The sequence below is a fragment of the Meles meles genome, chromosome 9, assembly GCF_922984935.1.
Source record: "Meles meles chromosome 9, mMelMel3.1 paternal haplotype, whole genome shotgun sequence".
Taxonomy (NCBI): domain Eukaryota; kingdom Metazoa; phylum Chordata; class Mammalia; order Carnivora; family Mustelidae; genus Meles; species Meles meles.
In genome coordinates, this window is record NC_060074.1 from 13656564 (window position 1) to 13681796 (window position 25233).

Consider the following 25233-nt stretch of genomic DNA (forward strand, 5'->3'; position numbering starts at 1 on the left):
GCACTTGCGTTATATTTTAGGAACTCAAATTTCGACTGGAATAAAAGGAAGGGAGGGAGGAAGAAAGGGAGGGAGGAAGGGGGAAGGAAAGAGAAAGAAAGGAAGGAAGGAATGGAGGAAAGGAGGGAGGGAGGGAGGAAGAAAACAGAAAGGCAACAATTCAAGTGTATGTGTATCTTCAGTAAATATATTTTTAATAGTGATCTGCAGATTTTTCCTTAAAGTTAAATAAAGTTGCCTATACCTCTGGACTCAATAACCTCTCCCTGAGATTATTTTCTCCCTATGGTAATATTAAACATAAAGATACAAAATAATACTATGGCAGCACCATCTACAACAGTTAAAAAGAAAAGAAATGACATAATAGTTTAGAAACTGATCACACTCCATCGGAAACAACCCTGCCAGAGGCAAGTCAGCGGCTCTGTCCTTGGGGCTCTCGGACTCAGAGATACCGGAATATAACAATAGGGGCTGCAAATTCCTTTTCAGGATGGACTTTTCCAAAAGTCTAATGTAAATCGCACTTAGGCTACACAAGCAAATTAAACATCACCCGGGCATCATGCTAGATCAGTTGCTTCAGCAGCTTTTCCACGGGCCTTTGAGAAATGAAGTAGGAAACCGAATTGAAGAAGCACTTCGATCTGGTTTGGTAAAAAACCAAAACCCAAAAACCTTTTCCAAAACACGGGGGAAATGACTAAAATACCACTAGGACAATCATATCATGAACAATGTTTCTCATAAAATACTAGGTTAAAAAAAGATAGGAAGCGGTACTCCGGCTGTCCGCGGGAGCCTGTAAGGTATGTATCCGTCAGGCCATATGGAAACACTGCCCGGACGAAGGAATCGTGAGAGGGTTTTCTTCTTTCAAAACTCTTTGTAGTTGTCCTCACAAGGTTTCAAAAGAAAAAGAAAAGAAAACCCAATGTGGGGCCGAGACGAGTAATAAAGTGACCGAGGACTAGCCGAGGGCTCATCTGTGACACCCACTCTACTGTCTGCATTCTTCCCGTACAGCCTCCTGCCATCCTGCCAGGCGCCTCTCCCCAGCCCCATGCTCCATCCCCTTCCTCCCCCCCATTCCAGGGGACGGGAGTGAGGGCCATTTCTGAAGGGCCTCACCCAGCCGGTTCCCGCTGAGCGCTGCCACAGGGCAGCTCCCACCTATTAAGGCAGGAAGGAGTTTACAAGCATTTGTCGCCATGGATGCCTTCCTAACCACCCCCCCCCCCCCCCGCCATTTGAATAATACTGTCTAGTGAGCAAGCTGCCTTGATTAAGTAATAATTCAGTCTCACGTTTATTCATCAGACACACATCGCTGCTCAGCAGAGCTTCTGAAGAGTGTGAAATTGACACCCTCCCCGCCATGCCTCCCTCGCCAGCATGGCTATAACGTGCATGCTAGTTGCAGAGATCTCGGGGGACTCCAAGCTGGGGAGCCATCCCGGAAGGTATCACCGACACAGGAACATTTATTTGCATTGTCTTCTAAAGCCAAAGGAAAGGAGGTGCAGAGTAGGACTTCAGATGGCCGCAGGAGGTTATCTGGGCAGGGAGGGTATTTAGGGATCCTCTCCCCGGCAGGAAGGCAGCCCTGGGAGAGAAGGAGCAGGCTTCCCCATGACGCACACACTGGGTTCAAGGTATCAGCACACTCACATATGGTGGGTTTGAGACCGCTGGGGGGCTGGTACGGCTGAGACCACCAGAACTCGCGTTGCTTCCTGTGCACAAAGAAATACACCGTGAGGGGGGAAAGTCAACCCAGGTCAACCCAGGTGAATCAGATCCAGTGTTTCCTAGAATTCTGCTGCCTCCACCCATGGGAAGATGGAGGTTTCTTCTCCAAACACCTCCCCAAATAGTCTCCAAATAAACAGGCTTTCTCAGCACTCGTTTCCTGCCTCACAGGATCCTTCCAGAGCAACTCTGACTTCTGCCAAAAATCCTGCGATGACGGAGAGATCACAGGCCCCAGGGCTTTGGTCACTGGCCCAGGGGCCCCTGCCTCTCCCATGGCTTCACCTGCCTTGCATTGCCTCTGAGTCTTCATGGCCTGTCCCAGTACCGCCCCCCCCTACCAACCCTGCCCCGGGGTGGGGGTGCTCTCCAGTTCCCTTAGAGCCACTTGGATTTTGCTTCTTGTGTACTAAGCCAGTAAAGCTGTCATTTCTATGGGTGCCTTGCAAGGCCCCCACCTGAGCCGCAAGACTAATCTCATGAGCTCAGGTCATCCCTTAATTCCTGTCAGGCTCCACCCACCCCTACCCCAAGCCCTTCCCCTTCCCAGTGTCTCCCTGACTTCAGCCTCTACTGTGAGGGAGTGAGCCCTTTGCCTTGCTCTAACCCAAGCCCGGGTCTCTAAGGGGGCTGCTCCCCTGTACCGTTCAAGAGGTGGCTCGTTGCTGCTCTGCTGATGTCTCTCAAGTTAGTACTCTCCTGGTGGCTGATTTCCAGCTGCCACCTGACCTTGCTGACTAAGGACACGAGGACAGGGCACACGGGCTCTGGGAACTGCCTCCAGCCCACCACTCAGTGCACTTGGCCTCAGCTCCAGGGCCGGAGGTGGGGTGTTGGCCATCTCCAGATCATGCCTGCTCACTCTCACGCTCTCAACATGATTCTGGCATGATTTTCCATGATTCCATTAGGCTTATAATGGAATCTCTCTTTTCTAGCCAATCTCCTTGGTATTTAAGATGCTTAAGGTATGTGGATAAATTGACTTTTGGATTAAGAGGCCAGTGTATGTGTTTATCCATCCACTTGTCTCCCTTTACCCCATCTTAACTGCAGTAACAGAAGCCTGAGAAAACATTTTATTTCCTGGAGGCTCAGTCCTGAGTCCAGGAGTGAGAATTTTCTTACCTCTTCAGAAGGTGGTTAGAAGGTATTAGGCCGGCACAGGTACCAAGGTCTGAGATTTTCCGAGCCTGCCACCAGAGGTCGTCATTCTGGTCCACAATCTGAAGGATGTCCCCCTTCTGGAAAGGCAACCCTGCGTCCATGCAGGGGATGGCGGGATCCTCCTGGGGCCAGTACTCCGTCATGGCGCGAACATACACCTGACAACAGGTGCAAAATGGCCCCATCAAAAGAACCCTTGCCCGTGGGTTGTCAAGACTTAAAACCATTCCCCACTCCGCCACCTACTGTTGCCGTCCTGTCTCCCCATACTCTCCAAAAGGGAGAACTCGCCTCTTTAACTGAGTCTAAGATCCATGGAAAAAAGTGACTTTGGCAACAGAATCTTTTAGTGCTGAGAAGTTTTTGCTCCAGTGTTTCCCATTCTTGATGTTATTTTTTTAAACTTCTTGTACCCCATCTCCTTGTAGCATGTTTGTTTACTCATTTGCCTCTCATGTCATCAGTATTGAAAAACGGGCAACACATTATAAAGAAGGGCACTATGATACAAAATATTAGGTCACCGTTACTGGTATTTGAGAATTTACTGTGTGTGATTATGAAGCACAGTACATTCTTACCGTCTTCTGGCTATTAACAGGAGGGGCAGAAACTGGAACCACCTTGAACATTATTGTGCCGCGAGACATGGCCTAGAAAACGTCAAAGGGGAGAGGATAACAAGTTACAGGGTCCACTGGGTTACTGGGGTTCCACACAGGGAGTTACAACACAGTGTGGCCAGCGTTAAGAGTGACATCCCCCCATGGAGATTTTTACAGGGGTTTAACAGCTAAATATCACCATGCAGAAGTGGAAATCAGGAAGAAATACAGCTCAGCTTCTGCCTGGCTCTGGGGCTCTGGAGTCTCTGGCCTGCTGAGCCCTACCCTGAGGCCCGGCCTCTCCCAGGAACACTCCATCTTGCAACCTTATTCAATAAGGTCTTCTTCCCACAGATGCTGGGGAAGGAGATGAGGTCTCGGTTGGACTTCCCTTCCTCAAAACTCCGTCAGTAGTTACTTCCTGAGCCCCTGTTCCCACACCAGGCAGCCCACTCTGATGGGGAGAGGGGAGCTCCCCAGTCTTCTGAGGGGACTGACAGCTCAAGATCTGTGGGAACAGGGAGCCCTCACACATTTTGAGGGGACAGGGAACCTCTCAGCCTGATGGAGAGAGTAAAATGCTCCTGCCACAGGCACTGTGAGTCCAGAGAAGAACCAAACCCTGTCCTTACTCAGAGATTTCACAGCTCCGCCATCTTGGCTGTGCAGCTGCCACCAAAATGGCTGAGTGGAGCCACGTGTGTCTGTGATTGACAGCTTGTTGAGCTCCATTCGTGGTGGCTTCGTGCCATCCAGCACCTTGCAGCAATGGTTATTTGCGAAATATTGCGGTGCTTGGTATACTCCTTATACTATCACGTCTCATCTCAGACCCTGAGGCACATCTATGAAAATTTAGAATTCCTCAAAACCCAGTTGGGAACCACTAGTCTATATGATAGATAGTCATCTACCTCAGGCCCCGCACTTGGAGTATGCTTGGGGTTGATGGCAGGGACATACCACTAGGACTGTGATTCAGACAAAGATTTGAAAAGTTTCTTCCAGAAGAAACCATCATCCGGCCATAAATCCCCAGTCTCAACCACCAAGGACAGTGGCAAGGCGAGCAAGGAAATCCCGCTCCCCACAGGCCAGCCTCCCAAGACTCTCTCCCACCCCGAAGCTACCTCAAGGGAGATATTAAATAGATTCCAGCTGTATAAAAATGTTGGTGGAGTAAGGGTAGTTTGCTCAGGTTCGGACTCCCCTCCAGAGTCTCACTCTGCCCACCCCAGGCTCAGTTTCCCAAGAAGCAACCCAAACAACAAGGGACATGGGCTGGGGAACTGGCAGCCTTCCCGAGGCCGGCAGAGCAGACTGGCAGGAGAAGTCTCCTGGCAGGAACCAGACTGGGGTGTGGGTTTGGGGATGGGGCTGCACAGGAGCAGAAAAGTCTGGGGGTCTGGAGGAAGGAAGCTGCCCCGAGGGACCAAAACCCCCTCACATTACGATGTCTGCACCACGGGCCAGACAGGCTCAGGACAGCCACGGTTTTGCACTGAGTCGTTGAGAAGGCAAACAGGAGGCTGTTACCAGAATATGGATCACTTGCTCAGGGTCCAGTCCCTCAACGGGAACTCCGTTCACTTCCACCAGTTTGTCTCCAGCATATAACAACCCTAGGCAAATAGGAACACAAAACAAAGAAGGGTACAGGGTACAAGGAAATTGGTTAAAAAAAAAAAAAAAATAGAGGTAGCTACGCCAAAGATTTTTAGCACACTCACTAACCCAAGCATGCTCTAACATTTAAAAATGTACTCTGAACTAATCCTAATCCTAACCAACAGACTGGTTATTCTAGTGTACGCTTCCACAAAAGCACAGAGAACTATATTTTTAACACCTCTTCACCGGGTACTAAGTGATGGTGATATTTTCATTGTTGCTAAACTGATGTTGCAAAACAAGGATAACACTAAGAGAAAAGATGTCAGTGTCATGAGTAAATGATCAATGATGAGGAAATGGGGTGGGGCATTCTCCTAAGAGGAAATGTGGACGAACACGGTGGGGGGGCGGTCACGATCAAGCTTTGAGAAACAGGAAGGAAGCAGGACAGTTGTCAGAGGGAAGAGATGAGATTCAGGATGACATCATGGAACAGAAACCCATGACAATGAAGACGTCAAGACAATTATGGTCAATGTCAAATGTGCTAGAGAAGTAAAAATAAAACGGAGGCCAAAGGAAGGGCTGGGGGACTTAGCAACTCCAACTTAGCAGTGGGGTCACTGCTCTAAGAGTGTTGGGGTATGAAGCCCGTGCCAGGTCAGGCAGGACAGCAGGCACAGAAACGTAGCAATGAAAGGAAGAGGTTCGGTTGACTAGTAGAAAGGGCAAGCAGTGGGCACTGCAAGGTGGGGCAGAGCTATGCCTGTTGAAAGCAGAAGGACCAGGGGGAGAGCGGGAGGTGGGAATATGGAGCAGGCAAACCTGGACTTGCATCCTGACCCGAACTGTGCAACCTCGGGCATGCTACTTACGTAATCTTTCTGAGCCTCAGTTTCCTTTTCTACAGAATGGCGTGCTGATATTAGCTTGTTGGGTTACCACGAGAATGTAAGCCGAGTGGACATGAAAATGTGGCCTCAGCGAAGGAGGGGAACAGGATTTTCTGGAATATTTATTCCCTCCTTCTTAGTAACTGAGCAATGCCATGCATAGAAGCCTTGACCATGGTTAGGAAAGAAGGGTTTCCCTGGAAAGACCAAACAACTGAGGGTTTCCTATTTCTCTGGTCACACGTGTGCCCTGCTTCTCCAGCTTACCGCTCCTCTCAGCCAGCCCGCCGTGGATGACTCTGGCCACCAGGATGTCCCCTGTCATCTCGTGGCGCTTGATGGTAGCTCCCTGGGGAGAGAGTACAGTGGGATCCCTCTTTTACCTAACATGACCACTCTTCTGGCGGCTTCCTTCAGTATAGCTCCGGTTTGGTCAGAAGAGGGTATGTATACCAGCCAGAGCCATTCACTCAGCCTTGGCCAAACAAAGCCTTTATCCCACCACATAGATACAAAAGAATATCTAGATGCTTCCAAGGATAAAGAAAGCTCTTACCATTACAACCTAATCAAAGAGACTATTCTTAGAAAAATTAATGCCTCACTTAGCTTCCAATTAATAAAGAGAAAAAACTTAGGTAAATACACTGGAATTTAGTGAAGTTTATGTACATCAGAGGGTTAAATAATAAAATAAAATATGGGGCACCTGGGTTGCTCAGTCAGTTAAGCGTCTGACTCTTGATTTCAGCTCAGGTCATGATCTCAATGTTGTGAGATCGAACCCCACATTGGGCTCTGCAAGGGGCTCCATGCTGAGTGTGAAGCCTGCTTGGGATTCTCTCTCCCTCTCCTGCTGACCCTCCCCTGGCTCGTGCTCTCACTTTCTTTCTCTCTTTCTCTCCCAAAAAATAAATAAAATAAGTCTTATTTCTTACAGATTTTTCAACAATGAAAAACACAAAGCAGAAGTCTTTCCTTGTGAAAACATTATAACACATAATGTGTTTGAAACCACAGGCAAAATCATCAGGGTGTCATGCTCTAACCATTATCATGGATCCCCACGTTATCTGAATGCCTCAAAATATACCTATGACTACAAACAAGAATATTTAACATTATATTAAACTACAGGAGACAATGTAGTTCACAATTAACCCTTAGCTCATAATTAACCCCTGGTTCACCATGAGCCCCGATATCATTCTGAGAAGATGAAGTGATTTCCTTACCAGGGGCTGCTGGTTTTTCACTATGCAAACAATCCTCATGGCTTCCTCGCTCTCAGGAATATTGTCTGGCAATGGGGGGAGAAGGGGTTCAAAATCTTTCTTAGCCACGGTGTCATGGGCACTGAGCAAGGCCTAGGAACAGAGAAGACAAGGTGAACAAAAGTCACACACAGGACACACCCTTCTAGAAGAAGGTGAGCCAACACTCTGTAAGACACACCACCACCATCACCACAACAACCAACACATGCATGCTGGGCATAGCCTTTTATGTGGATTAAGTCAATCTTCACGATCATGCCGTGAGGCAGGCTTATTTATTGTCCTCCTTCATAAAGAGATGAGGCACAGAGAGGTTAGGTGATACCTAAGATATTCTTGCATTTCTGCTAAAATGTACTTTGTCACTTTCTCATTTCCTGCAAACCAATCCATGGTGCTCCCATAAGCTTGAACTACAGAATAACTTTCGTAAGGTTTTCCCTAATTAAGGCAGAATGGGAGACAGCAATCAAAACATCTTGTTAGTTTCATTTGTCAGTGACTCCCAAGGAACTATGAGGGACAGAATAAGAAAAGGTAGCTTACTGATTTAGGGGGTGATCAAAGAGTTCCTTCTAATGGCCCATTATATTAAATGTTTAGTTCATTGGGTGGGGAAGTAGTCATTCCATAGCCCAACATGGGACTGACGGACAGAACTTCACTGGAACTCAGAGAAAACTGTCTAGGGTTATCTTGTGAACTGAAAATTTGACTCATGAATCCCATTGTTCCAAATGCAGAGAGTCTCTTAAAGTTCTCATTTGTTGATAAACTGAGCTCAAACTCTACAAGTACTATGAGACCAGCTTCTGTTCTACAATCAAACATTCTTTAATCAAATGTCCTTCATATACTCCCTCATTGAGTTAATCACCCTTACACTATATTTTCAGAACATCTTCACACTCTTCGTCCAAAACTTAAAATATTTTCAAGTTGGAAAGGAAGTGTACCACCCTGATTGTCCCCCAGGATTTTGGAGGGACATGGCTTTGCAGGGTGGGAACGAGACATCATGGAAAGTTCTGGATGTCTCATAAATATGGCAGGCTTGGCTCCATGGCTAACAACACAGAACCAGTCACATCTGAGTCCCACATCTTTAAGAACAATCTGTTGGTCACCCACGTACAGTAATAGAGCGTCTATTCAGAAAGTGCATTTCCTATCACCCTTGTTTCTTCTTGCCAACTTTGCCCACATGCCAGATGGGCATATCTTGTCTATTTTAGCAAGCACTTGCCTTAAAGTGTGGATCCTGGAGGATTTGTTTCAGCTCTTGGATCTCAGGGGATTTAGGAGTTTCACATAATATCCCCACTACCTGGTTGGTGGAAAAGCATACATTGTAAAATTTTTAAAAATCTTCATCGCCTAGTTAACGCCACCCAAGCTGGATGACAGATACATTGACCAGCATGTTATTGACCTAAGAAAAGCCGTTATTGAAATCTTCCTTTTTATCTTTAAAGTCAGGGTCTAGGATCTTCCCTCATTCATTCAACTTTGCTACAGCAGGTAGAATTCAAGATTTGGGTATGGTCTAAACCTCAGTGCCTCTATCCTGGCATGCCAGAGGCTTGGAGGAGGAACAAATATAATTTTGTAATGTATGTATCAAGGCAATTCCCCTCCAGTGGCACTAAGACAACTGTTTGTTGATGTGAATCTTTATGGTCAGACTAAGTTGTCTGAGTTCTCCAGGCACAGGCTCAAATGCCTGAAGAACTCAGGGAGCTTAATCCCATGGGATGCTCCATTTGTCATGTAGAAAAATGGGAATAGTAATTTGTTTTTTAGGACTTATTATTTGATTACCAATTACCAAATACTAATATTTGTTGCAGTAAAAAAGCGTTAAACATTCTAATTCTGATCTCTTTCCTGTTTGGGTGTAGACCTGCTTTCCGGGAGGACATAAAACCTTTCAAGACTTTACTGAACCCCAGGAAACCCCAGCACTTGAGCCTTATTATATACAGTCAAATGAAAACAAGTAGTTTACTAAGCTTTATCTCCATTCCCTAGGATTACATTTGAATAAAATATCATGTGTGTATTTTCCTGGGGACAACTGAGAAGAATTTGAATCATTGATTACTGGAACTGGGGTTTGCTTCTTCTTTTTTTTTTTTTTTTCTATTTCTTTTAATATGGTTTGTGTAAAAAGTAATAATAAAAGGGATTACACTTATTCATCCATCAACAAATATCTATTGAGTATCTACAATGTGCTAGGCACTGTTTTCAGTGATACAAATACAGTGGCAGACAAAAATCCCCATTCTCAAAAAAAAATCCCCATTTTTACTTGATGAGAATTAAGAAGATAAATGAAACAGGAAGGTGGACAGGGAGTGCTCCGAGGGGTTGCAATTTTAGTTCGGTGACCAGAGAAAGTCATAGTGAGAAGGTGACATTTGGGTGGAGACCAGGAAATAAGGAAGCAAATCATGTGGCTATATGGGCAAGAGCATTATTGACATGGAATAGCAAGTGCCAAGGGCCTGTGGCAGAAGTGTGTCTGGTTCACACAACCACAAGGGGTTAATCTGACTAGAGCAGAATGAACAAGGGCTAAAGCACTGAGTTTGAAGTCAAAGAGGGAATGGGAACTACATTATGCTTGGCTATCTAAGAACTATGATGTGTACCCCGAAATGGGAAGTCATTGGGAGGGTTTGAGCAGAGAAGTGACATGATTTGACACACCCTACAAGAAGATCAGTTCAGTTGCTATGCTGGAATAGAATATAGAAGGGCAGGTGTAGAAGCAGACCGGGTAGGAGTTTATATTGCAATTGTCGGTATTTGAGATGATGATGGTTTCTATTAGGTGGCAGTGTGGAAGTGATAAGATTCTGGATATGTTTTGAACAAAGACGTCATTACTGAGCTGGAAAAGGCTGGCAGGGGAGTAGCCTTGGATGTGGGGAAGATCAGGAGCTCATGGGACGTGTTGAGTTTCCAGGGTCCATTAAGCATGCGTCTATGTATGTTGGAGAAGAGACCGTTGGATATGAGAGTCTGGAGTTCAGGCAAAGAGCCCACCAAGAGATCTACATTGTAGAGAGATCTACATATACTCTAACAATATTTACCCTCAGATTACATAGGATAAACAGAGTCTAAGGTTTAGAGAAGAAAAAAAGAGAGAAATGGGCACATGCTAAAAATGTTATCTTTTGTGTTTAAATCAGAAGGGCTGATCAATTTTCTTCCTTCGATTGAAGCTCAATTAGAAACACCTGTGAGATGACAAGCAGAGAATTGTCATCATCCTGAAGTATTTCGTGCAATCAATTAAACAAGAACATGAATCGCTTTGTGTAAAAAAAAAAAATCTGTGAGATGCATCGTCATCAATCCAACTTTGCCATTAGATCCTTTAATTCATTAAAGCCCCCCTATTCTGTGGATTAAAAACCACCTTACCTCACAGGATAATGTCTGTGCATGAGTTGTGGCAGGAACAAGTTTCTTTTCTTTAAATTCCAGGAGACAATCATAAACCTGCAGAGAGGCAGCGGTGGGAGGATGACATGTTGATAACATGACCATTAACGTCGGGGGTCAAAAGATCTGCAAGGGGAGAGCCAGTCCGGCCACAGCACCAGCAGCCGAGCGGCTGGTGTGCTGGCCTTTCCTAAGGTGTCTGTCGCTGTCCATCAGAAACGGGCCAAGTCAGGTGGCTCCCACCCTCCAGGGGCTTGGTTATTGGCAGCGGCTGGAACCTGATCTTCCCCAGCCAGAGTCATTGATGAAAAGAAATGCAGACTTTACTCTTGTTAAATTAACAAGTGGGGTTTCCAGGGTGGAGGCCAATAGGGATTTGGAGCCAGAGACCTGTAGGAACCTCTGTGCTGGCCAAAGGCCACGGCATGCGCTGTGTGGCTCGGGGTTCCACGGAGGAGCTGAACAAGAGGCCGGGCACGCTGCAAGCGCTGATCGCACTCGGCTAGTGTCTGTTTGTTGCCTTTTCCTCCCTTAATCATCCGGCAAAGTTTCATTCACAAAAATTTCAGCTTCAGGGCGTCTGGGTGGCTCAGTCATTTAAGTGGCTGCCTTTGGCTCAGATCATGACCTCAGGGTCATGGGATCCAGCCCCGCATCGGGCTCTCTGCTCAGTGGGGAGCCTGCTTCTCCCTCCCCCGCTGCCCACCACTCCTCCTGCTTGGGCTCCCCACCTCTCTCTCTGTCACATCAATAAGTAAAATCTTAAAACATTTTTTTTTTCAACTTCATCTCTGCTGACCTGAGGGACTTTTTCGCACACTGAGATCTGGAGTTGGCCCGAGGACACCCAGGCATGCCCCGCTCTGCGCCCACCCTTCTTCTGTTAGGAATCTACTTTCTCTCACAGATGGAGAGATGAGGCCCAAGAGGCCGGCTGGGCGCAGCCTTCCTCCATCCGGGTCTGAGCTGACGGTGCTTCCTTGGGCTCCCACCAAGCCCTTTGCTCAGATCCGCCTGGAAGTGTGAAGGCTGGTGCCCTGAGGCAGGGCCTGCAGGCGACCCACAGCCTGCACAGGTGAGCAAGGGAATCCCTGTAGTGACAGGAGAACTCCTGCATGAGCTACTCCCAGCAGGAGAAAACATGCCTGAGAGGAATCAGGAGGGGCTCTTTCTCCCCAGCTTTCTGGCGATGTCCTTGACAGATAACACCGTGTGAGTTTAAGGTGCACCATGTGTTGGGTTGATATCCGTATGGACACAAAAGGAGAATCCCAGTACGTTTACATCTCCATCACCTCACGTCATGATGACTGTGTGTGAGAGACAGACTGTTGGAGATCTACCCTCTTCGCCGCTTTCGAGTACATAATACAGTGTTCCTAACTGTGGCCATCATGGCGGACATTACATCCCTGGAAGTTATTATTCTCATGACCAGCGCTGGGACCCTTTGACCAACATCTCCCCATTTCCCCCAGCCCCAGCCCCTAGTCTCGGTTTCTATGAGCTCTCCTTTTTTAAACTCCACACACAAGTGAAAATAGACGATACTTGTTTCTCTGTGTCTGACTTATTTCACTCAGCGAGATATCGATCCATATTGTCACAAAAGGGAAGGTTTCTTTCTTTTTTATGGCTGAATACCATCCCATTGTGTATTTCACTTCCGGGTGTGTATTCAAAGGACACGAAATTACGAGCTCAAAGAGATATCTGCACCCCCATGTTCACCACGGCTCTGTTCACAGCAGTCATGACACGGAACCAGCCGAAGTGCCCAGCAGGAGAGGAACAGACGAAGAAATCAAGAGCTTTAAAAAATGCCGTGAGAGCACCTCTTAGTTCACGCTAAAGATCCTGCCACTTTCTCTTATTTTGAAGAATGCATTAACATGCATCAAAAGACTGACCACATTTCACACTTAGCTGAAGGAGACACCCACATCCCCAAAAAAATAACTTTAAAAGAATCTTTCTTAAAAATAGCACTTGAGATAGTGGGGAGTCAAGATGGCGGGGAAGTAGGAGGAGGCACCATTTCAACCTGTACCCTAAAGTGAGCTGATTACCTACCAAAGAACTCCGACCACCCATGAAATCAGCCTGAGATCAGAATTATACACGTCTGGATCTCTACAGGAGCAGAAGACGCCAGTGGCAGGTAAAGCAGACTGGGAACGTCCGAAGATAAACAAAAGGGGGAGGGAGCCACCAGAGGTGACCTATCGGAAAGTAACACCCCAACACGAGAGTGCTCTGCGTCTGGGGACCAGCATTAACTTGGAGTCTGGTTGAAAGCACTCAAAAAACAAACAGCAAAGGATCACCGGGGTGGGGGGGGGGGGTAATAGTGGGAACCTGGGCAGTTAGGGTCAGGGACCTAAGTCCCCGGACCCAGGACAGCCTCCCCTGGCGCGGAGCCAGAGAGAGTGCGGCGGAGAAATCAGGTCTCGGTCCCTGAGCCGCCAGTGCACCTGAACGCCAGCGCGCCCGAGAACGAGTGGGGTCGGGCTCCCGTGAGGGGCTGGGAGCCTGGCCAGACGGCAATCCTGAAACGCGCGCGTCCCACACCCTCCCTTGGGATAGGTGCTCATAGGCGCTAGCCTGGAGCTCTGGCAGCCAGAAAAACAGACATTCCCAGCTCGGGACAGCGGGAAAATCTCAGTGCGCGATCTCTGCTCGGAACCTCTCTGGCGGTCTGGAGCTGCCTAGACAGCCACCGCTGCCCTGGTTTTGGGTACAACGAGGAGCTCCTGCATCCCCAGGGACAGTGACTCAGAACCGACTCTGCCAGCAGCTTTTGCAAAACAGTCTGAGGCTTCTCTCTGAGAGGGAGGTTGGGGTGCTGTTTGCTCTCCTCTAAACCTCCAAAAACCATCAAAAGCTGTCAAGGCGAGAGAAAGCAGATGAAAGAACATAAAAACCCCCAGAGAACAAAAGGCTGAAAAAAACCAGTTTCCTGAAAAAAAAAAAGAGCTCACCCCCTTGAGGGGAGCGGGAGGACCTAACTCAGGGAACATCATTGTCTGAAAACCCACGTGGCAGGCCCCTCCCCCAGAAAACCAACCAGGAAGGAAGAAAGAAAAAAAAAAAGACTACAAGAGAACAATCACCACTACTTCATAAATACAACTTTTATTTTTAACTCTTTACCAATATTCTGGTTCTTTTTAAATTTTTTAACCTATTTTTTATACTTTTTATAATTTTTTAACCTATTTACCATCACACTGAGATGTCCAGTACATCAAATTCTTTAATAACCTTCTAACCTGAACTTTTTGATACATATACCCGTGTTTTTCTTTTGTTTTTCTATTTTTTTAATTCTTTTTAATTTTAACTTAGTTTAGTCTAGTTTATTCTTTTTTAATTTTTATTTTCTACTATACATATAGAGTTAAACTTCAAGGTAATCCCCTTTCCCCAATCAATGCTACCCCTATAAGCAAACCAGTTTCTAATCCCCCTGTAACTTAGGAAAGTTGAGTCCCTTAACAAAAACATCAAGATACCTTCAGGAAGAATCAAAATAACCTTCCTCACCCACACTGAGAATCTATAACCATTCTCCCAATTTTTCCTTCTGTCAGTGTTTCTGTGAATTTGTGTTTGTCCTAATAATATATAAACCTTATACTTGGGGTTCTTTCTGATGAGGTTCTTCCCTTTTTTTTGCTTATATATACATATTTTTTTCTCTTGTCATATACTTTTATCACTCTTTTTGTCTGTCTGTTTTTGTTTGTATACTCCACAAATCTTACCTTGTGGCCCATTTGGGCTGAGCCTTCTCTTTTATCTTCCCTTTTTTTCCTATCTCTCTCTCTCTTTTTTTTTTCCTTTTTTTTCCTTTTTTTCCCTCTTTTCTTTCCCCTTTTTTTTTCTTTCTTCTTCTCTATTTCTTTTTCTTTTCTTTTTTCTCTCATTTGGGTGGGGAATCCTGATTGCACAGAAGCATTCCAGGGTGAACATTGACTGCACCACAATCGATAAGTCCAGCTGCATCTGTTTAGTCATCTCTTACCAAAATGACTAGGAGGAGGAATACCCAACAGAAGAAAAATACAGAGGATGGGCCTTCTGCAACAGAGCTAATGGCTATCGACATAGACAATATGTCAGAAAAGGAATTCAGACTAACAATTATCCAGGCAATAGCTAGGTTGGAGAAAGCCATGGATGACCAAACAGAATTGATTAGGGCAGAACTGAAAGCCACCAGGGATGATGTTCACAATGTTAGGGCAGAACTGAAAGCCACCAGGGATGATGTTCAAAATGCTCTCAATGAGTTCCAATCCAATCTAAATTCTCTAAAAGCTAGGGTAACTGAGACAGAAGATAGAATTAGTGATCTGGAGGACAAACAGATAGAGAGAAAGGATCAGGAGGAAGCCTGGAACAAACAGCTCAGAAGCCACGAAAACAGAATCAGGGAAATAAACGATGCCATGAAACGTTCCAACGTCAGAATTATTGGAATCCCTGAAGGGGAAGAAAAAGAAAGAAGTCTAGAAGATATAGTGGAAGAAGTTGTCTATGAAAATTTTCCCAATCTCACGAATGGAAACAACGTTCATGTACTAGAGGCAGAAAGATTTCCTCCCAAGATTTTAGATTCTCGAAAGTCCTCACGGCACCTTATCGTTAAAATGGGGAATTATGTTTCAAGAGAGACCCTCTTAAAAGCAGCTAGGACAAAGAAGCTTCTTACATACAGAGGAAAGCCCATTAGAATAACGTCAGACCTTTCCACAGAGACCTGGAAAGCCAGGAAGGGCTGGCAAAATATATTCAGAGTACTAAATGAGAAGAACATGCAACCAAGAATACTCTATCCAGCAAGACTGACATTTAAAATGGAAGGAGAGATAAAGAGTTTCCAAGACCGGCAAGGCTTAAAAGACTATGCAACCACCAAACCGACACTGCAGGAAATATTAAGGGGGGTCCTATAAAAGAGAAAAAATCCTAAGAATATCATTGAACAGAAATATAGAAACAATCTATAGACAGAAAGACTTCAAAGGCAACACGATGTCAATAAAAACCTATCTCTCAATAATCACTCTCAATGTGAATGGCCTAAATGCGCCCATAAAACGACACAGGGTTGCAGATTGGATAAAACGACAGGACCCATCCATATGTTGTCTACAAGAGACCCATTTTGAACCTAAGGATACACCCAGACTGAAAGTGAAGGGATGGAGAAGCATCTTTCATGCCAATGGGCCTCAAAAGAAGGCCGGAGTAGCGATTCTCATATCAGATAAATTAGATTTTAAACTAAAGACTGTAGTCAGAGATACAGAAGGACACTACATAATTCTTAAAGGGACTATCCGACAAGACGATCTAACAATTGTGAATATCTATGCCCCCAATATGGGAGCACCCAATTACATAAGAAAACTATTAATCAAGATAAAGAGTCATATTGATATGAATACAATAATAGTAGGAGATCTTAATACGCCTCTCTCAGAAATAGACAGATCATCGAGGCAGAAAATTAATAAAGAAATAAGAGCATTGAATGAAACATTGGACCAGATGGACCTCATCGACGTATATAGAACATTCCACCCTAAAACAACAGAATACTCATTCTTCTCAAGTGCACATGGAACCTTCTCCAGAATAGACCACATACTGGGTCACAAAGCAGGACTCAACCGATACCAAAAGACTGACATTATTCCCTGCATATTCTCCGATCACAATGCTTTGAAACTGGAGCTCAATCACAAGGAAAAGTTCAGAAGGAACTCAAACACCTGGAAGCTAAAGACCACCTTGCTTAAGAATGCTTGGATCAACCAGGAGATCAAAGACGAACTTAAACAATTCATGGAAACCAATGAGAATGAAGACACCTCGGTCCAAAACCTATGGGATACAGCAAAGGCGGTTCTAAGGGGGAAATACATAGCCATCCAAGCCTCCCTCAAAAACATTGAAAAATCCAGAATACACCAGCTGTCTCTACACCTTAAAGAACTGGAGAATCAACAACAAATCAAACCAACTCCACATGCAAGAAGGGAAATAATCAAGATTAGAGCAGAGATCAATGAGGTAGAAACAAGAGATACAGTAGAACGTATCAATGAAACTAGAAGCTGGTTTTTTGAAAGAATCAATAAGATCGATAAACCATTGGCCACACTAATCCAAAAGAAAAGAGAGAAAGCCCAAATTAATAAAATTATGAATGAAAAGGGAGAGATCACAACTAACACCAAGGAAATAGAAACAATCATCAGAAATTATTACCAACAGTTATATGCCAATAAGCTAAGCAACCTAGATGAAATGGATGCATTCCTGGAAAGCTACAAACTCCCAAAATTGAACCAGGAAGAAATTGACAACCTGAATAGACCGATATCTAGTAATGAGATTGAAGCAGTGATCAAAAACCTCCCCAAAAACAAGAGCCCAGGACCTGACGGATTCCCTGGGGAATTCTACCAAACTTTCAAAGAAGAAATAACACCAGTTCTCCTGAAGCTGTTCCAAAAAATTGAAGCAGAAGGAAAACTTCCAGACTCTTTTTATGAAGCCAGCATTACCCTGATCCCCAAACCAGGCAAAGACCCTACCAAAAAGGAGAATTTCAGACCAATATCACTGATGAATATGGATGCAAAGATTCTCAACAAGATCCTAGCAAACAGGATCCAGCAGCACATTAAAAAGATTATCCACCATGACCAGGTGGGATTCATCCCTGGGTTGCAAGGTTGGTTCAACATTCGCAAATCAATCAGTGTGATAGAACACATCAATAAGAGAAGAGAGAAGAACCACATGGTCCTCTCAATTGATGCAGAAAAAGCATTTGACAAAATCCAGCATCCGTTCCTGATGAAAACGCTTCAAAGTATAGGGATAGAGGGAACATTCCTGAACTTCATAAAATCTATCTATGAAAGACCCACAGCAAATATCATCCTCAATGGGAAAAAGCTTGCAGCCTTCCCGTTGAGATCAGGAACACGACAAGGATGCCCACTCTCACCACTCTTGTTCAACATAGTATTAGAAGTTCTAGCAACGGCAATCAGACAACAAAGAGAAATAAAAGGTATCCAAATTGGCAAGGAAGAAGTCAAACTCTCTCTCTTCGCAGATGACATGATTCTTTATATGGAAAACCCCAAAGACTCCACCCCCAAACTACTAGAACTCATACAGCAATTCAGTAACGTGGCAGGATACAAAGTCAATGTACAGAAATCAGTGGCTTTTTTATACACCAACAATGAAAATACAGAAAGGGAAATTAGAGAATCGATTCCATTTACTATAGCACCAAGAACCATAAGATACCTGGGCATAAACCTAACCAAAGAAGTAAAGGACCTATACTCGAGGAACTACAGAACACTCATGAAAGAAATTGAAGAAGACACAAAAAGATGGAAGACTGTTCCATGCTCTTGGATTGGAAGAATAAACATTGTTAAAATGTCTATACTGCCTAGAGCAATCTATACTTTTAATGCCATTCCGATCAAAATTCCACCGATATTTTTCAAAGAGCTGGAGCAAATAATCCTAAAATTTGTATGGAGCCAGAAGAGACCCCGAATTGCTAAGGAAATGTTGAAAAACAAAAACAAAACTGGCGGCATCACGTTACCCGATTTCAAGCTTTACTACAAAGCTGTGATCACCAAGACAGCGTGGTACTGGCATAAAAACAGACACATAGACCAGTGGAACAGAGTGGAGAGCCCAGATATGGACCCTCAACTCTATGGTCAAATAATCTTCGACAAAACAGGAAAAAATATTCAATGGAAAAAAGACAGTCTCTTCAATAAATGGTGCTGGGAAAACTGGACAGCGATATGTAGAAGAATGAAACTCGACCATTCTCTTACACCGTACACAAAGATAAACTCGAAATGGATAAAAGACCTCAACGTGAGACAGGAATCTATCAGAATCCTAGAGGAGAACGTAGGCAGTAACCTCTTCGATATCAGCCACAGCAACTTCTTTCAAGATATGTCTCCAAAGGCCAAGGAAACAAAAGCAAAAATGAACTTTTGGGACTTCCTCAAGATCAAAAGCTTCTGCACAGCAAAGGAAACAGTCAACAAAACAAAGAGGCAACCCACGGAATGGGAGAAGATATTTGCAAATGACAGTACAGACAAAAGGTTGATATCCAGGATCTATAAAGAACTTCTCAAACTCAACACACACAAAACAGATAATCATATCAAAAAATGGGCAGAAGATATGAACAGACACTTCTCCAACGAAGACATACAAATGGCTATCAGACACATGAAAAAATGTTCATCATCACTAGCCATCAGGGAGATTCAAATTAAAACCACATTGAGATACCACCTGACACCAGTTAGAATGGCCAAAATTAGCAAGACAGGAAACAACGTGTGTTGGAGAGGATGTGGAGAAAGAGGAACCCTCTTACACTGTTGGTGGGAATGCAAGTTAGTGCAGCCACTTTGGAGAACAGTGTGGAGATTCCTGAAGAAATTAAGAATAGAGCTTCCCTATGACCCTGCAATTGCACTGCTGGGTATTTACCCCAAAGATACAGATGTAGTGAAAAGAAGGGCCATTTGTACCCCAATGTTTATTGCAGCAATGGCTACGGTCGCCAAACTGTGGAAAGAACCAAGATGCCCTTCAATGGACGAATGGATAAGGAAGATGTGGTCCATATACACAATGGAGTATTATGCCTCCATCAGAAAGGACGAATACCCAACTTTTGTAGCAACATGGACGGGACTGGAAGAAATTATGCTGAGCGAAATAAGTCAAGCAGAGAGAGTCAAGTATCATATGGTCTCACTTATTTGTGGAGCATAACAAATAACATGGAGGACATGGGGAGATGGAGAGGAGAGGGAGTTGAGGGAAACTGGAAGGGGAGATGAACCATGAGAGACTATGGACTCTGAAAAACAACTAGAGGGTTATGAAGGGGCGGCGGGGGAGTGGGGGGGTTGGGAGGTTGAGGGACCAGGTGGTGGGTAATGAGGAGGGCACGTACTGCATGGAGCACTGGGTGTGATGCCAAAACAATGAACACTGTTATGCTGTAAATAAACAAATAAAAAAAAATAGCACTTGAACAAAATTATAATCACATAGTAGACGCTATTGTAGAGTGCATGAAATTTTAGCCACAAATTTCTTAAAAAAGAAATTTTCAGGATTAAAAAAAAATTAAGATATGTAAACAGAACTGTAGATCTCTCATTTCTTGATTTCAAGAAACAAAGAGGAATACTTTTTAAAGAATTATTTATTTATTTGTGGGGGAGGGGCAGAGGGTGGTAATCTCCAAACAGACTCCCTGCTGAACAGGGAGCCTGAGGCAGGGCTCCATCCCCCCACCCATGAGATCATGACCTGAGTGGAAACCAAGAGTCAGATGCTCAACGACTGAGCCACCCAGGCACCCCAAAAAGGAATAGTTTCTTAAAAGCATTTTTATTTGTCCTGAGTTTCAGGCTCAAGGAGAAAGGGTTGTAGACCGATGCTAAGGGTCCTGTCGATGGCCATTTGTGGTGGCCACTTTGTGATCCCAGGGTCCTCTAGAAGAAAAGGAACTGGGGGAGGAAAGAGGAACTGCCCATCTAAATTAAACCCTCGAAAGCTAAGAGGTTTGTGTAGCTCTTCTCTGAGGACTGCTGTAATATTGTGATTTATCATAAGAATTAGTATTTGGTCCAGATGCGGGCTCAGAGCTCTTAAACCCCTTGGAATTCCCCAAGTGAGGAAATTGACAAAGATGCCTTTTTTTTTTTTTTTTAAAGATTTTATTTATTTATTTGACAGAGAGAGATCACAAGTAGGCAGAGAGGCAGGCCGAGAGAGTGAGAGGGAAGCAGACTCCCTGCCGAGCAGAGAGCCCGATGCGGGACTCGATCCCAGGACCCTGAGATCATGACCTGAGCCGAAGGCAGTGGCTTAAACCACTGAGCCACCCAGGCGCCCCCAAAGATGCCTTTTTTTATGTTAATGGGGTGACTTCTGGAATGCACCTAAGGTTAAGGGCAGGTTGCCAGGAGAACCAACCGTGTAATTAGCCTTCGGATTTTCAGTCCCTTCGCCTATCCCCACCTCTACCTCCACCGCTGGGGAACCAGAGGGGCTGAAGGTTGAATCCATCCCCAGTGACTAATGACTTAATCAACGACCCCTATGTAATGAAGCCTCCAGAAAAGCCCCAAAGGACTGGGTTTGTTAGAATTTCTGGTTTGGTGACCTTGTGGAAATCTAGAGGAGAGTGGAGGCGGGCATGGAAGTTCCGCACCCCTTCCCACATGCCTTACCCTATCTATTTCTTCCATCTGGCTGTCCCTGAGTTATATCCTTCTATAATAAACTGATAATCTAGCAAGTAAAATATTTCTCTGAGTTCTGTGGTTTATAGCAAATTAATCACACCCAAGGAGAAGGTCATGGGAACCTCTGATTTATAGACCGTTGGTCAGAAGTACAGGTAACAGCCTGGGCTTGTGACTGGCGTCTGACATGGGGGAGAATGGCAGCAGTCCCAGGAGACATAACCTTTTCCCTATGGGATCTGATGCTGTCTCCCGATAGAGAGCGGCAGAACTGAGATGAATTACAGACATCCACTAGCACCCCAACAACTGTTGCTGTGGGAGCCCCACAGCCATGTTGGAAGTTCTCAGAACACACAAAAGAATTGCCTTCTGGGGCGCCTGGGTGGCTCAGTGGGTTAAAGCCTCTGCCTTTCGCTCAGGTCATGATCCCGGGGTCCTGGGATCAAGCCCCGCATGGGGCTCTCTGCTTGGCAGGGAGCCTGCTTCCTCCTCTCTCTCTCTCTGCCTGCCTGCCTCTCTCCCTACTTGTGATCTCTATCTGTCAAATAAATAAATAAAATCTTTATTTATTTATTTATTTATTTTTATTTTTTTTTTTAATTTTATTTATTTGACAGAGAGAGGTCACAAGTAGATAGAGAGGCAGGCAGAGAGAGAGAGAGGGACGCAGGCCCCTGCTGAGCAGAGAGCCCGATGCGGGACTCGATCCCAGGACCCCGAGATCATGACCTGAGCCGAAGGCAGCGGCTTAACCCACTGAGCCACCCAGGTGCCCTAAATAAAATCTTTAAAAAAAAAAAAAAAAAAAAAAGAATTGCCTTCTGAGAAATGTACCAAGCTGAAATTCCCTGCCCATTGACCAGAGAGTGGCCCCAATGGGTGAGCAGTTTCTAGCTCCCGCAGCAGCAAAGGCCTCCAGGTAATGGGGCGCTCACCTTCAGCAGAGCCTGCAGCCATGGGGAGTGGAGAAGATCGTAGAGGAGACACACTCCATTCACGTCTCGGCTGTAGAACAGATTCAGCTCTCGCAGCACAAGCCTCAGGATCTGGGAGAGACCTGGGAAAGGGAGGGGGCAGAGGTGAGCGGCAGGTGGCGGTGAAGAAAGGCAGGTGTAAGGGTGAAAGAGAACGTCGACAGCGGGGACGAACGAGAGGACATGACACTGGGTTTAAGGCCAAGAGCTCCGGTTCTATCACCGTGGGAACTTCAGAAAGTCATCCATCGATCTGAAGCCCAGCGTCCTTGGGGTAAAATAATGTTAGCTTTCCCATCGGGTTGTTGCTAACATTGGATGAAATAATAGATCATGTACAGATGGGAGATTTTATGAGAGCAATATTCTTTCCCTTCCCCCACCTTGTCAGCCTTTGGTTTATTCCAAAATTATCTAGTTGTTTTCTGGATCCTCCTTCTCTAATTCAAACAGAGTCATTTGTTTTCACCCTTTCTGAAAGTTCTTATTGAAAGGTTGTTGAAAGACTCTAACTGTTGGAGCACCTGGGTGGCTCAGTGGGTTAAATGTTAGACTCTTGGTTTTGACTCAGGTCATGATCTCAGGGTCATGGGACTGAGCCCCCAGTCTCGCTCTGCCCTCAGCAGGGAGTCTGCTTGAGATGCTCTCTCCCTTTCCCTCTGCCCCTCCCCCTGCTTGTGCCCTCTCTTTCTCAAATAAATAATAAATAAATCCTTAAAAAAAAAAAAAGAACTCTAACTGCCAATAGGTGTTTAATACAAATCTCAGGATTCCACTGATTAAAGAAACCAAACAGATTTCAGCGAATGCTGGGTTTAACATGTTTTCATAGACATTCTGTTTTCGTAGTGATATTTTGAATGTGAACAAGTTGTGAAGTTCCAAGTTTAAATAAAACATTGGGGAAAAGAGAGAAAAGGAGGTTCTGAATCCACTGTGCCGATCACCTTCCTTCCTGCCTTGGAAATTGCTTACATTCATCACTAATACAGCTAGTGTCCAACAAGTTCCTTATAAGAATCACAATAAATCTATCAGAAGCCCTGCCCCTAAATCTGATCTCATGTCTAGAGTGACATTAGAAGGCCTTTCTGGTCTAGGAAGGAGTCAGGGCACCACATACCATTCTCCGGATTGGTTGTGGTGGATGGTTTCATGTTCTTCTTGTCCAGTGGATGTGTTCCTCTGTCTGACTGTATCCTTCCTGCCCAAGTTTTCGGGCGGAACTCAGCACTGGGAGCAGACCCGGAAACAGCACACAGCTCACTCGGTCACACTGGCCCTGCAGCTCTCACGCGCTGGAATATATTTTCAACAACATTTACTGAGCAAGTGGAGCCTTATGCTACATCCGGGGACCCGCGTCAAACAAAACACTTGCCCTTAGCGCTTACTCTCTAAATTAACCAACCCTAGGAGAGAGCATTACTATTTCATGGAATACTACCCCTACTTTTTTTTTTTTTTTAACAAGTAACAAAGAAATATTTGCTTATTTCTCACCTAGTTAATTTTACCATCCTTGAGAGCTCAGAAGAGCCTTCCCTGGCCGGACTCCACTCAGGGACCCTGTTCCCTCTCACTGCACCTACAGCTCTTCTTGGCTCTGATCACAATGGCAAGAGGTGTGGTTACGTCTGAGGCATACTCTTAGAAGTTATTTTCTATGTGGCTTTAGGAAGGATTGATTTCAAGAAACAGAAACCCAAAATAGTAGTGGCTAAAAAGGGTAGAAGTTTATATCTTGCTTATATAAAAGTGTAGAGGCAGAGATAGTTCAGGGCAAGTAGGGCAACCTTGCTGCATGAAGTGCTCAGAGAGTGGGCTCCTTCCAGCTCCCTGCTCTGCCTTCCTAGGGTGTGCTGTGGTTCCCATCTTCCTGTTCCAAAACGGTGGCTGGAGCTCCAGCCATCACTTCTACTTTTCAGCCAGCAAAAGGAGGATTAAGAAAATGAGGACAAAGGGAACATGCTCACTGTTCTTTGTGGAAATTTCACAGAAGTTGCCCTATATAATGAAAAATCACCTTACGCCCTGGTATAACTTTAAAACACCTCATTGGACTTTCATGTTGCTTAAAAACAAACAAACAAACAAACAAACCAAAAACACCTTTATAATTATCAGAGCCTAGAACCCAGCTTTTCTTTACCTAAAAATACAAAGTATTTTTACATACTTCTAACATACCTAAAAATACCATACCTTTACCTAAAAATACAAAGTATTTTTACATACTTCTAACATACATTGAATTTTCTGAAATGCTACTACCATAATTTAGAAGTGAATTCACCTTGTTTTGCTTGGACTTTATCAAGTTGTTCACCCTTTCCGAAAATCATGTCAATAATGGTGAGGCTATTTTGCTTGATACACCTTTCATTGGCCTTTTCCCCCTGCCCTGTCCTAATATCCCACTCTATAACAGGTGTTTCCTGGGATCATTTTCCCAATAAATCATCCCATTAGAATCCTAAAAACATAGCACTTAGGGCATCACTGTAACATACCACTATCTGGTTGTATCTGTGTCTGCATTCAAGGCTGCAGCTGTGTCCCTGGTGGATTTTTTTATAGGGCAAACACGTTGTTTCATTAGATCTTTTGGTGTAGTGGTAGTTCCTATTTACCTGTTGAAATTTACAATGTCTTATTGACAACATTTATTTAACATCTTTTTACTATTACTAGGGCACTATACAGATGGTTTTTCTTTCTTTTTTTTTTTTAAGTTGTGTGTAAGCAAGCATCTTATTTTGGGTTTCCCCAAAATTAGAGCAAGGATCCTAGTGGGATGATTTGTTTGGAAAGTGACCCCAAGAAACACCAGTAGCAGGGTGGGATATTAAGACAAGGCCAGGAGAAAAGGCTAGTGAAAAATATATCAATCAAGTGACTACCCTGGGCACGATGGAGCTTAATCCCTGGGGGGACTAAGGGACAAGAGCAGGGGGATTTATACACCAATGCTGCCAGTCATTGGGGGAGGGCTTTGGTCAGCGAACATTACTTCTAGTGCTTGCAGCCTCCTACATGCGTACTCTCAGATAGTGAGTGCAGGCGCTGGCCGCATGAGGTGGCCTGGAGTGCACCAAAACCATAAGGACCAAGGGATAGGATGTCCTATGGAT

General features: G+C 44.8%; 1 protein-coding gene across 1 annotated transcript in view; it reads right to left on the reverse strand.

Moving 5' to 3' along the window:
- Window positions 1-25233, reverse strand: part of MPP4 (MAGUK p55 scaffold protein 4) — a 46630-nt gene that overhangs the window by 19914 nt on the left and 1483 nt on the right. The window contains exons 2-11 of the mRNA XM_046018195.1: window positions 23223-23332; window positions 22061-22182; window positions 10750-10827; window positions 8558-8638; window positions 7270-7401; window positions 6302-6383; window positions 5064-5149; window positions 3504-3575; window positions 2884-3080; window positions 1675-1739 (exon numbers count right to left, since the gene is read on the reverse strand). Of these exons, the coding sequence (XP_045874151.1) occupies window positions 1675-1739; window positions 2884-3080; window positions 3504-3575; window positions 5064-5149; window positions 6302-6383; window positions 7270-7401; window positions 8558-8638; window positions 10750-10827; window positions 22061-22182; window positions 23223-23332 (1025 nt within the window). The remainder of the gene's footprint in view (window positions 1-1674; window positions 1740-2883; window positions 3081-3503; window positions 3576-5063; window positions 5150-6301; window positions 6384-7269; window positions 7402-8557; window positions 8639-10749; window positions 10828-22060; window positions 22183-23222; window positions 23333-25233) is intronic.